We start from the raw sequence: 14,565 nt of genomic DNA, 5'->3' as shown, positions 1-14,565 counted from the left end.
TTGAAGCAGTCCTAGGGCTCCAGGAGTTTATTAAATCACCATTCTACTTGCTAGGCTGTCATCTCAGTCCACTTTATGACTTGCTTTCACAGCCCAAAGGGAAAATCCCAAGGAAGAGAGTCACATTCCCAATAGGTTTTTGTTTCATTCACTTTTAGAGATACTAACAAACTTCTTAACCTTGTTTTTACATTTTTCAAAAATCCACAGAGCTCCTAAGAGGCCAGTAAAGTACCTTGAAAAGAAGAAAACTGCAACCAAGAATCTATGTTGAAAGAATCTCAGACTTGTACCTAAGCTGGTTGGGAGTGCCCCCCGCCCTCCCAGACTGCTGGCATCTGTACGCTCCTTGAGGGTTGTGACAGGGGCCAAAATGTCCCCTGTCAGCTGATCAAGGGCCAGATCAAGCTACAGGTGAGTGCTTATGAGGACTACAGTAAGTTTAAAGTCACCTGGCCCTGGCCTGCCTCTCCAAACCCCTTCTTGAAATGATTGCTCCCAAGCAACCCCAGTGCACCATGAGATGCCAAGAACCAAGCTCCTCTCTTAAAGTTAAGAGTTCACTGGAAAATAAAAATTTCAAGGTGAAGAGCCAAATATCCCTATTTTAAAACTCATAGAGGATCATGAAACACTTTGTCTATCTGTTAACTCTTGGAGCTTCTTGGTGACATTTCCTCCCCTAATGTTGTGGCATCCATCCTGCTCCTTACGCAGACCCAGGCTCTTCTGCCAACTAAATGCACAGGAAGTTATATATATATATATATATATATATATATATATATATATATATATATATATATATATATATATATATATATATATATATATCCTATCACCCCAGGCAGCCTGAGCCTTGTAGCCCTGAAGAGAAAGATGCCAGGAATATTTTGTTTCTCCCCAGCACCCTGCCACGCATCCCTACTTTGAACTCTAAAACCTTTGAGTTGACTCTAAGAGAAGGGAGTGCAGACTGCAGTCTTTAGAAATGAACAAAGGGTTTGGTATTGAGATAGGGAAGGTGGGACTGGTACCGTACAAGGTCATGGGGATCTGCCTTAACTGTTGTGAGGTGCGTTCCATCCCTTATCATCTGGGACAAGAGTCAAGTTAACAGACACAACAGACAGGGGAGGGAGGAAGGTTGGTTTCCTGGGCAGTAATTTTACTTCTTGGACTTGATGGAAGTTGAAAGGGGTGGCAGTCTCTGAACTCCTGTCTTAGCAATGATGGGAAAGTGAGAACTTCACGGTGGTCCACTGCCCACAGCTGCAGACCCTGTGCAGTGTCTGAAAAGCGCACACTGTGGGATGTGGCTCTCACACATCTGACTCTCTCACTTCCTAAAAGATTCACCGCCCCCCATCCTGTATCTGTGACCTGCTAGCTGCAAGCTGAGAAGCAAAGTATAAAACAGTAGAAAGAGAGAGAAGGAGGCAGTAACTTTAAGGCAAACTAGGTTTCATACATTCTTTGTCGCTCTTCTTTTTGCACATCATCAAAGAGCTGCTTGGTGAGGTTGTCCATTTTTTCTGTGAAAAGAGAATGCTCTTTGAAATATATCTGCAAACCAACGCTTCCATGGTTTCAGGTCATGTTTAAGAAAGTGAGAATGTGAGAACAGTCATGGGATATTGATGACTAGTAGGACTTGAGAGGGTAACTGTCACTTTTATAATTTATAAATCAGAAATACAGACAAGGGCGGGGGATAATCATTCTGACAAATTGGTTCTGTTGGAATGTGTGAATAGTTTCATTTATAGCACTTTTTTTGGTCTGAGGATCATTTGTTTGATTTGAAAAGGCATATTGGCTTTGAGACAATATACATTATGAAAACTACATGGAAACCCTTTTGGGTTTCTTCCTTTGGGAAGAAAATGGTCAATTTAGAAGCCAGCGGCACCTCTGCTCCAGTTGTGACAACCAAAACTGTCAGACAGGGCCATATGTCCCCTGATGGGGAGAGGGGAACCATAGTGGTTCTCTTGGCTCAGAACCACTCATTCATGACAACCAAGAGAATAATGAAGCGTCTGTCTTTATCTGGGGAAGAGGAAGTATAACAAATCTCCTGTTGCATTCAGTACAAGAGTCTCTAACAACAAAGCATAGGTTGAGGGGACACTGGAAAGCCAGGCTATCATCACTGGGGTTCTGGATATTCTGAAGCTGTGACAGGGCTGTATTCCCAGCATATCCACACCAAACAGGTGCCCTTCAAAACGGGAGGAGTCCATTAAGCCTGATATCTCTATTTGTATATAGCTGACACCTCATCCTTGAATTCTGCCCATTTCTGAATTCTGCCCCAGAGGGGAGCCCAGAGATGAGGTGATGATAACTACCCTGAATTACTGGTTTAAAAAAAAAGCCAATAGTTTAATAGTTTGTTAAATGAGGTATCAAATGTCCCTGAATCAAAATAACTGCGACAGAATGTCACGAGTCAGCCAGAAAATACTAGAAAAATGCTTAAGCTTTAATTTAGAAGCCAGCATATTTGATATAATTTTAATTTTCGTTCACTCACAGAATTGGTTTCAGTTCTGGTGCTTACATCTTAGGCCATTTGCAAGGGGGTGAAAGAGCTGCCCAAATGTGATTTTCTCCCTGGGAGCAAGGGGCTGATGTCCACATTGGAACCTCAAAAAGGGGAAACATTCGATAACAACCCTTAGTAATAAATAGGTCACAGGGTAATCGAAGGCTGGTGCTTTTCACAAAACATTGTTTGCCATGTTTAGGGACACTCAGAGCATAAGCGGTTTATAAACACTGGGACTGAAAGTTTTCAAGCACTTTTTAGAAGGATATATAAAATTATGGACCCAAACAGATCAATGCTATCAACTATGTAACTTTCAGGATGCATTTGTAGGAATTTAAATTTTCTTGTGGGAAAATCCACCTAATGTTAGAAGAAAGAGCAAATATACCCAGGAGCAGTGTACTGTGATAAAGGAGGTGGAGGTGGACAAGCTCTTCCCTAATTCAGGTCCAAGGTTTCCTCAGAGAACTCTGACCTCGTGTGTCAGTCAATGCCCACATCATCAGTCCTCAGAGGCAGGGTGGAGGATGTGCAGTACCTGTAGCAGGAGGTCACTCCCATCCTGGGCGTCATCTGAACAGCCCTTCTGCTCTGCTGGCCAGGACTCAGGATGTTTATTTCCTCCTCCTGACATCTGTCTCTCCCAGGCCTGAACCCCCAGGGCACCTGTGCTCCTCCGGCCTGGTGTATCCACGGCCTGCTGGGCCTGAGGTGTGTGCTGGGCCCCCAGGCCTGAACTCCCACTCCCCTGCTGCCCTGTCAGAGCTTACAGAAACAATCCTCTTAAATGGGTGTGGTCATTTAAACCATCTGGTCAGGAGCCCCCAGGTTCCTGTTCCTATTGGGATTTAGCAAGAGCTTGCAATCAGATTTTGAGTTGGAAAGCTATGGATGGACAGAGCTAAGCTGCTCCACATCCCTGAATGAAAAGGATACCGCTGGTTCCAAGGGTCTGACTCTGACAGCCTGGGGGTGATGTGGCTCAAGTGCTTAGCAGGGCCCTTCACTCAGAGCCAGGGCAGTAAGCAGAGGAGGGGGTGCCACTGAGACCAAGTCATTTGGACAGATTTGAAATCTGACTACAGATCCTCGGCCAGCAACAACACTGCTCCAGCATCACCCTGACTGTGCATCTGGATCACCACAAAGGTTTTTAAAAATATAGATAGATGCCTGAACTACCCCAGCCACCACCACTCACAGACACACCCATGCATACACACAGACACCGCCCCCCACCCGGCCCCCATCTTCTGATGGAAAAGCTCCAGGCTTATGGCCCAGCCATCTGTATTTTGCAAATGGCCCAGACGGTTCTGAGACAGGGATTATCGTGCTGTCTGACAAAAGATGGAAATAAAACAGATGCCTCTCTCTGTAGGGTAAAGTTACCACAACTTAAATATAGTTATTCCCTGTGAGGCAAAAAATACCCTCATTTCCCTGGGTATACATTGCAGATTCCTGGTTCTGCCTAAAACTCCGTTCATACCCAGTAGTTATTTCCCTAATGACTAGACAGGTGAGCACATGAATGTTCGCATCGAGCCGCCTTGGGCTTTACCTTTCAACTCTTCAGTCTTCTCTCGAAGCTGCAGCTCTGTTTGCTCTTTTTGTATTTCCAGTTCTGAATTAAGCTTCTGAAGCTTTGCCAATTTCTAGCGAAGAGAAGAAAAAAAGCTTTTTTGAAAACCTCACTTCCAGTTTTGTCACCACAACCTTTCTTGGTGAAAACCTGTATTTTTATTTATTTATCCATCCATCTATCCAGCTCAGCTCCTATCCATAGAGAACAGCCAGCACCAGCCCAATGCAAGATGCTGTCTGTACTCCACTCACGTGCAAGAGCTCCATGTGACTTCAGGCACTGGCTCTCAACCTGACCCAGCAATGGCTGAAATCAAGGAAAAAGAGCCAAATCCAAGGTCTCCTCAAAGTCAAGAAAGCACCTCCATCCTTTTCTTGAAGCTTCTAGATAGCCAAGGTATTTATGTATTTAATATGATAGAAATAATTTATATATAAAGTGAATCCACACTTTGAGAGTGTTATTACACAGTAAGGATGTGTGATCATGACAGGAACTCTATTATTTTAGCTTCTCCTGGTAAAATATCTGCTGGGCTGACAGCTGGGGCCACTTGGTGCTGAAGGTTGGTGACCGGCAGCGTGGGCAGCGGCATCAGCTGGGCGCTGGACCACGGGGAAGGTGCCCTGGGGCTCCAGGCTGCCACAAACCTGGATGCTGTGGAACTTGAGAAAGTATGAGAATGGAGGGTAATAAATATTACCTCTTTAGAAAACAGTAGCTCACATTTGCGCAGGGCTCTATGGTAGGCACTTGGCTAAATTATTTCATCTGGCAATTGTATCATTTCAACAACTCTGGCAGTCCCTTGTTGTTATTCCCATTTTACATATGAGGGAACTAAAGTTCAGAGAGGGTGTAAGGGACTTGCCCAAGGATGCTCAGCCAGACGGCAGCGAAGACAAGATTTGAACCTGGGACGTCCGACTTCTAGCTACTGCTCGTTTTATTGCACTACAGACACGAAAACCTGCTCCAAGCTTTTCGTTGCTATTTTGGGGAAGGCATATGCCAGGACACATACCAGATGGGAAAGCGACAGGGACCGACATCATCCTGGAAGAGAGGGAAGCATCTAGCCAGGGCTCCTTCTCTTTAAAGGGGCTTTCATCACTTCATAATAGTTGAAAAAAATAGTTGAAAAAAAGAGGAAACTTTATGTTTTGCTTCTTGAAGTAGGAGCCTCCTCCTCTTCACCCAGACTCTAGGACTCTGATCTCCCTTCTCCTAAAAGCTAGCCATCCTTTGGTAGTGGAAGCCAACAGCAAATCTGATCTGTTCTGCAGAAATCTGCTTTGTTGGAAAATGCTGCGCTGTGACCTTTTGCACGGAAAGACTCATATATATTTCCATAATCGCACCCGGCACAGACCTCTTCCGTGGCAGCCTTGTATTTCCTCCCCTTCTCCTCATAATTGTGCCTGTGGGTAGCTGCCCTGTCCAGTTCTGATTCCAGTTTCTGAATCTTCTCCATGTCACTGGCTCGAAGAGCAGCCAGGCTGGTCACTTTCTCCACCAGCCCATGGTTCTCTTTGTTCTAGAGGAAAAAAACAGGAGATGTTTAGGGATTTATCCAAAATGAAGAAGCTGTTCCATTTGTTTCTCACAATCTCTGATGTGGCATCTAAATCCATGACATGTATCACTATGATGGCATGTGTGACCATCTTCATCCCAGTGAAAACAGCAACGCCGATCTTCTCAGGTAAACTTCCTGAGTTGATGGTGCATTTAGTGTGGGATCAGCCCATTCCTGGAGCTCCAAGACAACCCTAATGCTGTAGGATGAATTGTGTCCCCTGCTGCCCGCTCGCCCCACAACTGTTCACACATTGCAGCCTAATACTCAGCACTTCAGAACGTGACTATATTTAGAGATAGGGTCTTTAAAGACAAAATTAAGGTAAAATGAGGTCGTATGGGTGGGCCTGATTCTAGCATGACTGGTGTCCTTTTAGGAAGAGATTAGGACACAGACACACAGAGGGAAGCCGGTGTGAAGACAAAGGGAGAAGGATGCTATCTGCAAGCCAAGGAGAGACAACTCAGCAGAAACCAACTATACAAATACCCTGACCTTGGACTTCTAGCCTCTGTGATGGCAGTCCTAGCAAATGAATACACCTAGAATGGAGTCCAGGCAGCATGGGGACTTGCAGGGGCCCTGCTCCTAGCTGTCACAGCAGCATTTTGCTGTTCTGCACGACCCATGTAACATGCAGGCCTGTCACCCCACAGCACAACGATGAAAGCTGCATCAAAACCTCAAGCTGTTTACACATTCATCCCTTCACTAAGGACCCCTATAGCATTGTTCATGGCTAAGTTTCAAGTTTACCTTAGGAGAATCTCGGGATTATTTGAGACGGGCAGACCAAGGGGTGAGTTTTATAGATCTGGACACTGCATATTCCACAGTCCTTCTCCACTGGCTAAGAACATGAGGATTTTATTTCCTACCAGTGAGAATGGTATGAGGAATCTCCCCAAACGAGGCAGGGCTGCAGTTAGACCATATAGACCTTTGAGCAAATTAGAAAGTGCCAACTCCCGTGAGCCAACACAGCCCTGAGGGAGCATGGCTTGGCATGCATACAGCATCTTTGTGCAGATTAAAAAAAGGCACCCATGCCTCGAGGCAGCACAGCTTTGGACACATGGGTTGGCAAAATCAAAGTAAGGCTGGATTTCAGCTGCACTTGCACTGTTGGGCAGCGGCCCTTGTGCAGTGTACAACCTATACAACCACATGTAACAGCCCTTTACAGTGTACTTCTGTTTTCTAGAGCAGGTGGTCCACATAAACTATTTGAACCTCCTAACACAGGCATAAATTTTAACAGCATTAGCTGAGGAATTGGCCCAGGATAAAATAAATTTGTTAGAAAAAGTACGTATGAAAGATACATTTACAAACACTTACCTGATCTTCTAACTTTTTCTGCAAACGCTGGACCCTGTAAGTAAGCTGAATGTTGAGCACAAATCGTCGGATACTCTGGAATCTGCGCCTGGCCAGCCACGCCCGTGCATATTTCTGAAGGATCACAGCCTTGTGCTCCTCCAGCATCTTTGAAACAAGATATTAGGAAACATAAATTGGCTCTCCAGTGTTTCTCTCACAACTCCTCCAATGTTGAGTGATGCAACTACGAAAATATTTTCACAATGCAAAAGACAAATTTCCTGTAATCAACCCACAGAACCCTATTATACCTAGACCACTGAAACAATAACCAAACCCCACCTATAGCAGACATGTGTGAACAGACACTCATATACCAGAACTCCCTGCTCTCTATGAAGGTCTTCATGCAGAAAAAGAGATCTCACTATGATTGGTGAAAAATAACCTGAGCCCTGGGAAATTCATGCCCTAAGAAAGCACGGGATCTCAGCTGCACCTTCCGATACTTCCTCCTCGCCAAGAGTCCTCGGGTGTAGGCCTGGATGGTGATGGTGGCCATGCGAATCAGCTGGTAGAGACTGCGGACAAGATATCCACGACAGTACTTCTGAATGATTATGGCTGCCCATGCTTCTTTTAAGGCTGTTGCGGTAACAGCTTTCCTTGGTTAAAAAGAATGCAGAGTATATCTGTTATCCACAGAGCACTGACTTCTACTGTAGAGCAACATGCTTGCATAGCATTTAAAAAAAATATCTATTTTGAGAGAGAGCGAGGGAGAAAGCAGGGGGAGGGGCAGAGAGAGAGGGAGAGACAGAATCCTAAGCAGGCTCTGCACTATGCACAGAGCCCGATGTGGGGATTGAACTCACGTCATGAGCTCATGATCTGAGCCAAAATGAACAAACACTTAATCCACTGAGCTACCCATGTGCTCCAGCAGTTTGGTTTTTGTTTTTTTTTACTGAAGAACATTCAAATGTCTTGCAAATCTACCCATTAAACTCTACAACTCATTTACTCTAACACCCACTGGAAATCAGTCTCATCACGTCTCCTTTTCACCCTGATCTGAGTGTGGACCTGCTCTAGGCCAGAGGAACGATGTGGCAACTGTCACATTCTTCACATGCAGGTGGATCCATCCATCATCACTCACATATGTGGAAACAAAACCGGGCTTTCACACTGCTTATCCATCCTTGTGGGAAATCACGCTAGAGGCTCTAGATCAGGGCAAATTATAGCCTGGGGACCAACTCTGCAGCCTTCCACCTGCTGCTATTGCCAAGTGTTATGGCAATGCAACCACACCTATTATTTGTATATCATTCATGGCTAATAACGGCAGACTTGAATAGTTGAGAGGAACTGCAAGGCCCCTAAAGCCTGAAGTAGTTGTGGCTTTAACAGAAAAAGTTTGTCAACTCCTGTCTAAAGGACTAGAAGTGAAGAACAAAGTTCTTACCTTCATAGTTCACAACCTCATGTAGCAGACAGACTTACAAATGGCCAAGTGGGACAAGAGGAAACATAAAATAACTACTAAAAGATCTGTAAAAGAGATTGTACAGAACTATCATTCTGCTTGTAAGCCTGCCCTTGATGGAGAGGTGGGATTTCTGTAGACAGTGAAGGTTGGAAAAGGCATTTCAGGCTAAGGATCAGTGAACACATGGAGGCCTAGCCATGCCTGAAATATTCAGAAAAAGAGAATCTCTCTGAAATTGCTAGAAAATAAGATACATGAAGAAAATTACCCAGTGAGGTCAGAAAAATAGAAACCATTTGCTATTTAAGCTTATTTATTTATTTTGAGAGAGAGAATGAGCACGAGAGGGGCAGAGAGTGAGAGAGAGACAGAGAACCCCAAGCAGGCTCCTCGCTGTCAGGACAGAGCCTGACGTGGGGCTTGAGCCCACAACTGTGAGATCATGACCTGACCGAAATCAAGAGTTGGACGCTTAACCAACTGAGCCACTGAGGCATCCCGTTATTTAAAAATATATTTACTGAATACCTACTATGGTGTGCGAAAGTATGACCCTGGTTCTCCCAGAGCTTCCATTCTTATGAATGTATCTAGGCCATGGGGGGCCTTGAACACTCATGTCAGAGACTGAGTGTAAGAAATAGGGGTCACAGGAGGCATTAAAGGCAAGAGGAGGACAGTGGCTCCATCAGGCCCTGCTTCAGGAAGACACACAGCAGGTAGAGGCTGTGTTGTAGGACCATAAAGCAAGTGGTGGTGAAGGTCAAATCTAGGGCCAGGGTGTGGGAATGGAATGATAGGACAGACACAAGAAGTAAGCAGGGGTAGAGCTGTCAGGCTTTGGTGATTCCTAAACAGAAAGGGAGCATGAGTTGGGGAAGAAGAGAACCCTGGGCTTTCCTGCACTGGAGACTGCTTCTATTGACTGACCCAGGGCAGGGGAGGGAAAGCCTGGCTGTGTATGTAAGATGGTCACCTGAGGTGCGATGGTGAGTCTAGTTTGGAGTGTGCCGAGGCCGTGGTGTGCCAATCACATAAACAGGCCCAGATGCTGCTGGAGGTCAGGCCTCAAGTTCAGGAAGAGGTGAGGTTCAGTGACACGGTCTGACTCTTAAATACTTGCCTTCTCAACTATCCTCACAGCGTGCCAAGGAAGGAGGCAGCACAGACACAGGCAAGCACACACTGTTATCTGGGAAGAATGCCATCTCACAGGCCAGCCCGGCACAGCCTCGTGGGAGCACTCAGTGAGGGCTGGGATTGGTGGACCTGCCCTCCACTCAGCCATCCCTTGGGAGAGGGCTCTGGGTTTGATGGCAGAGCCTTGCCATGGATCCCCCAAGGCACGGCCTGCCCCCTCCCCAACTGCAGGGAGGCTGGTCAGTGGTTACTCATGGCATTTACTTAGGGACTTCCCTAGGGCCCTGTCCTAGGCATTTTCAATTCCCACAGAAAAAGGGCCCAGTCCCTCTTCCTGGTCTCACTGGGGATTCTGATTCGCTTCAGCAAAACCCTGATTGAAGCTTCCTCTCTTCAGGGTCCTAGTTGTCACCGCTGCCATGGGAACAGTAGGCGGAGTCAGGACTACTTGTCCTAAGGTAGGTAGACTCACGGCTGGCCCCAGGAGGACACCCACACACATCTGCACCCCCCAGGAGAAAGGCCATTTGTCCTTGACAGGTCCCTCCCCCAGCGATGAACAGTTAGGAGAGTGGGCCACACAATTCCACACCTCTTCCTTGGCTCTGGCCATACCTCACAGTTTGCTGACCCCGGAAGTACTGCTGGATTGTCAGGACAGCTTGTCTTTCTCGGAGAAACTTTTTTCTCTGGAGCCAGCCACGGATGTGCTTTTGTATCACAACACAACTCTGCCTGAGCTTATCCAATCGGAGTTTCTCTAAATAAGCCACTTGTCCTGCTCTGAAGAAAATTTTAGTTTTACCAAACTGGTACTGATTAGAATCCTGGAAGAGAAAAATGATAGAATCACAAATAAATCCTTCAGAGTTTATAGTATTTGGAAAAGATGTTTAAGAGATTCCAAGGTGCCAAAATATTGTTATTTTTGACACACCTGTTCCTTGACATAAAGCAAAAAGATTCTTTTTGTTAAAAAAAATTTTTAATGTATATTTATTTTTGAGAGAGAGAGAAAGAGAGAGAGAGAGAGAGAGGTGGGAGGAGGGGCAGAGAGAGGAGACACAGAATCCGAAGCAGGTTCCAGGCTCTGAGCTGTCAGCACAGAGCCCAACACGGGGCTCAAACTTGTGAACTGTGAGATCATGACCTGAGCCAAAGTTGGATGCTCAACTGACTGAGCCACCCAGGTGCCCCAAGGCAGAAAACTTCTGATTATGACCTAGAAATTTATACTGTGACTTGTTTAAAGCCACTGGGTGAAGAAACGAGCTTGAGGTTCAGGGGTCTGCGTCTGTCTGTGGGGTAGGAGGGCTGTGTGCATGCTTGGTGATTCTTAGGCCATTGGGGAGCTTCGGCTTCTCATATGTGGTTTCTACAATAGAGCAGAGCCTGGAAAGGTCCGGTTTCTGTCTTTATTTTGGTTTGTCTTCACCACCTCCTTTCCTGGCCACAGTGACTCTGTCCCCACTTCTTTTCTATCAAACTCACTGCCAGAGCAATGACCTAAGTCCACACAGACTGCCATGTTTGGGAACCTCCTGGTGTAGTGGCAGGCTCAGTTGACTGTGTAATATAAGCCAGGCCCATCGAAGTTCCTTAAATTGTGGGAGGTCAGAGTATGATAGGAGGACTCTGGGGGAGGTCAGGGTTCAAGCCTGGGTCTGTAATGGTGACTCCTACTCTCAGGAGATGATGCCCCTGTGAGTGTGTCTGCTCTGATCTCCTTAGCATTCAAATGCTTGGGCATATTTTCTTTCATCTTTGGCATTCATGACAACACAGTCATGGGACAGGTGGGTAGGGAAACACATTTGGGAGATGGGCATCTGGGTAAGAGCCCATGATTCCAGGAGCTGAGCAAGACTGACCTGGATGAGCCTGTGTAAAACCACCTTGCACACCTCCTTTTTATCACTGAACGAAAGCTCCTGCTTGGTCATGAGCACACCATAGCGACTGTAGAACTCAATGTATGTCCACCTGCAAAGTCAAAGAAGATCTGAGGAGGTGTGGCTGTGAGGAAACACGGCATGTCTGTGGATCCCACTGCTGCTGGGGTGGCAGTGGGGGTAGATGGGAGTCTGTTCTGAACTTTGACCTTTGACCTCACCCTGAACACAGCGGACCAGGAGTGGTTTTTTTGCCAATACTCTACTCTGATGATTATGCTCTCCTCCCCCTCCATCTCCTCCTCTCAGGAGCAGTGGGGAGGCAGGAGGTGATGTTCACTAGCAGTGAAAACAGGTGATGGGATGATGGTGGCCCCTGACCGGCACATGGCCGCCAGGGGCCCCCTCTGGCCTTCCCAGGGAAGAGTGGGAATATCTTGGGGCATCTTATGCAAGTACCTGACAAAAAACATGGCAGCCTCTCCCTCGGTTCTCAGCAGACCTGAAGGTCGGCATTTTCCCCCCAAAACAAGGAGAGACAACCCACCTGGAAGGGTAGCTCTGCGCACTAATGCGAATTGTTTCTAAAACGCCACAGGCTCGCAGCTGCTGAACAATCCTTTTAGAGTCGAATCTTAAAGAAGAAGATTTCAATATGTGTTAAGCTGTCATGATGGACAAATATGCCCATGAGCAGTACAGCAGACCTGCCTGGACTGTGAGCCCTGAGGAGCGGGGTCTGCCTCTGTGATCCCCACGCAGGGCACCCAGCAGCTACTTAATGGACACCTGCCAGAGGACAAATGAAAACAGCAACTCTGTGAGAGTTCAGGAAGCTGTACTGAGGTCACAGAGAAAGGAGTGCTGGATTATGATGGTGGAAATGGAAAAGGTCTTGTGGGGGAAGTAGCCTTTGGTTCAGCTTCAAATGACAACCAGTGTGAAAGAAATATTTACACTCACTGCATTCAAATGCCCATTTGCTGTTTGAATTCCCTTTACAGGGTACCCTCTGGCTGAGGTCGGACCCTTTGGTGGCCCACGGACACATACACCACCTCCATGGACAGTGCATGCCCCTCAGACACATCTTAGGTCTAGTCAGTTAAAAGAGACTCTACAATGTCCACTCCTAGGTCTGGGGTTTTCCTGGGGGGCCCCAGAGAACAAGTCTAATATCTCATGCCATATTTGAGGAAGAAACCTCTGTTCCTCTACAGAATTTCTTTCAAAAAACAAATTCTTTTCTTTCTTATTGAGGTATAACTGACATGCAGCATTCTAGTAGTGTCAGGTGCACAGCATAATGACTCGGCATTTGTAATATATTGCGAAACAATCAAAAGAAGTCTAGATCACATTCATCATGGCACATAGTTACAGCAGTTTTTTTTTCTTGTGACAAGGACTCTTAAGATCTATTCTCTTAGCAACTTTCAAACATGCAGCACAATATTATTAACTGTATTCACCATGCCATATACAAATTCTTCTTATAATCAAGGAGACGTTCTGGCTTTCTCTGCTGCATCAACTTCAGTAGTAGACTATTCTTTCAAATCTATCCCCTTTGCTTCACCCTGGAGACAAGGTGGTTTAGCCATAACAGAGAGCTTGTGCTAGTTAACAGTATATGTAAAGGATGGGACTGCTCTGAATCATTAAAAAAACAGCAACAGGCTCTCTGCTCCTCCTCATTCAAAAGCAGCATCTTCTGCTGAACTTCCAGCTGTGTCCCTGAGACACGATGGTGAAGGTTGGAGTAAATGGATTTGGCAGTATTGGACACCTGGTCACCAGGGCTGCTTTTAACCCTGGCAAAGTGGATATGGTTGTCATCAATGACCTCTTCACTGACCTCAACTACATGGTCTACATGTTCCAGTATGATTCCACCCACAGCAAATTTCATGGCACAGTCAAGGCTGAGAATGGGAAAGTTGTCATCAATGGAAAGCCCATCTCCATCTTGTAGCAGCAAGACTCCACCAAAATCAAATGGGGCAATGCTGGTGCTGAGTATGTTGTGGAGTCCATTGGGGTCTTCAGTACCATGGAGAAGACTGGGGCTCACATGAAGGGTGGGGCCAAGAGGGTCATCATCTCTGCCCCTCCTGCTGATGCCCATGTTTGTGATAGGCATGAACCACGAAAAGTATGACAACTCCCTCAAGATTGTCAGCAATGCCTCCTGCACCACCAAATGCTTGGCCCCTCTGGCCAAGGTTATCCATGACAACTTTGGCATCATGGAGGGACTCATGACCATAGTCCATGACACCCAGAAGATGGTGGATGTCCCCTTCGGGAAGCTGTGGCATGATTGCCGAGGGGCTGCCCAGAATATCATTTCTGCTTCTACTGGTGCTGCCAAAGCTGTGGGCAAGGTCATCCCTGAGCTGAGTGGGCAGCTCACTGGCACAGCCTTCCATGCTCCATCTCCATTGTGTCTGTTGTGGATATGACCTGCTGCCTGGAGAAAGGTGCCAAATATGCTGACACCAAAAAGGTGGTGAAACAGGCATCAGAGGGCCCCCTCAAGGGCATCCTGGACTTCATTGACGACCAGGTTGTCTTTCCAACTTTAACAGTTACACCCATTCTTTCACCTTTGATGCTGGGGTTGACATTGTTCTCAATGACCACTTTGTCAAGCTCATTTTCTGATATGACAATGAATTTGGCTATAGCAATTGGGTGGAAGACCTTATGGTGCACGTCACTTCCAAGGAGTAAGAGCCCTCTGGATCACCAGCCCCAGAAAATGCAGGAAGAAGAGAAAGACCTTCAGCTGGTGGGGAGTCCTTGCCTCAACTCATCCCCAAACACACTGAGAATCTCCCAACCTACACAGTTTCCATCCCAGAGCCCGCAGAGGAAGGGAGGGGCTTGGGAAGCCCTACCTTATCATGTCCCATCACTAAAGTATACTGTACTTAGCCAAAAAACAAAACAAAAAACCAGAAACACTAAAGTTCAAGAGAATTA

General features: G+C 46.3%; 1 protein-coding gene and 1 pseudogene across 1 annotated transcript in view; one reads left to right on the top strand and one right to left on the bottom strand.

The window, feature by feature from the left end:
• Positions 1-14,565, bottom strand: part of MYO5C (myosin VC) — a 117,890-nt gene that overhangs the window by 44,323 nt on the left and 59,002 nt on the right. The window contains exons 18-25 of the mRNA XM_043554512.1: positions 12,125-12,211; positions 11,557-11,668; positions 10,301-10,512; positions 7,550-7,715; positions 7,069-7,215; positions 5,518-5,682; positions 4,122-4,215; positions 1,472-1,535 (exon numbers count right to left, since the gene is read on the bottom strand). Of these exons, the coding sequence (XP_043410447.1) occupies positions 1,472-1,535; positions 4,122-4,215; positions 5,518-5,682; positions 7,069-7,215; positions 7,550-7,715; positions 10,301-10,512; positions 11,557-11,668; positions 12,125-12,211 (1,047 nt within the window). The remainder of the gene's footprint in view (positions 1-1,471; positions 1,536-4,121; positions 4,216-5,517; positions 5,683-7,068; positions 7,216-7,549; positions 7,716-10,300; positions 10,513-11,556; positions 11,669-12,124; positions 12,212-14,565) is intronic.
• On the top strand, positions 12,218-14,313 carry LOC122468634 (annotated as a pseudogene).

Source organism: Prionailurus bengalensis, chromosome B3 (assembly GCF_016509475.1).
Source record: "Prionailurus bengalensis isolate Pbe53 chromosome B3, Fcat_Pben_1.1_paternal_pri, whole genome shotgun sequence".
NCBI lineage: Eukaryota > Metazoa > Chordata > Mammalia > Carnivora > Felidae > Prionailurus > Prionailurus bengalensis.
The sequence above is the reverse complement of the archived record's forward strand: the minus strand, read 5'-3'. Positions and strand labels throughout refer to the sequence as shown.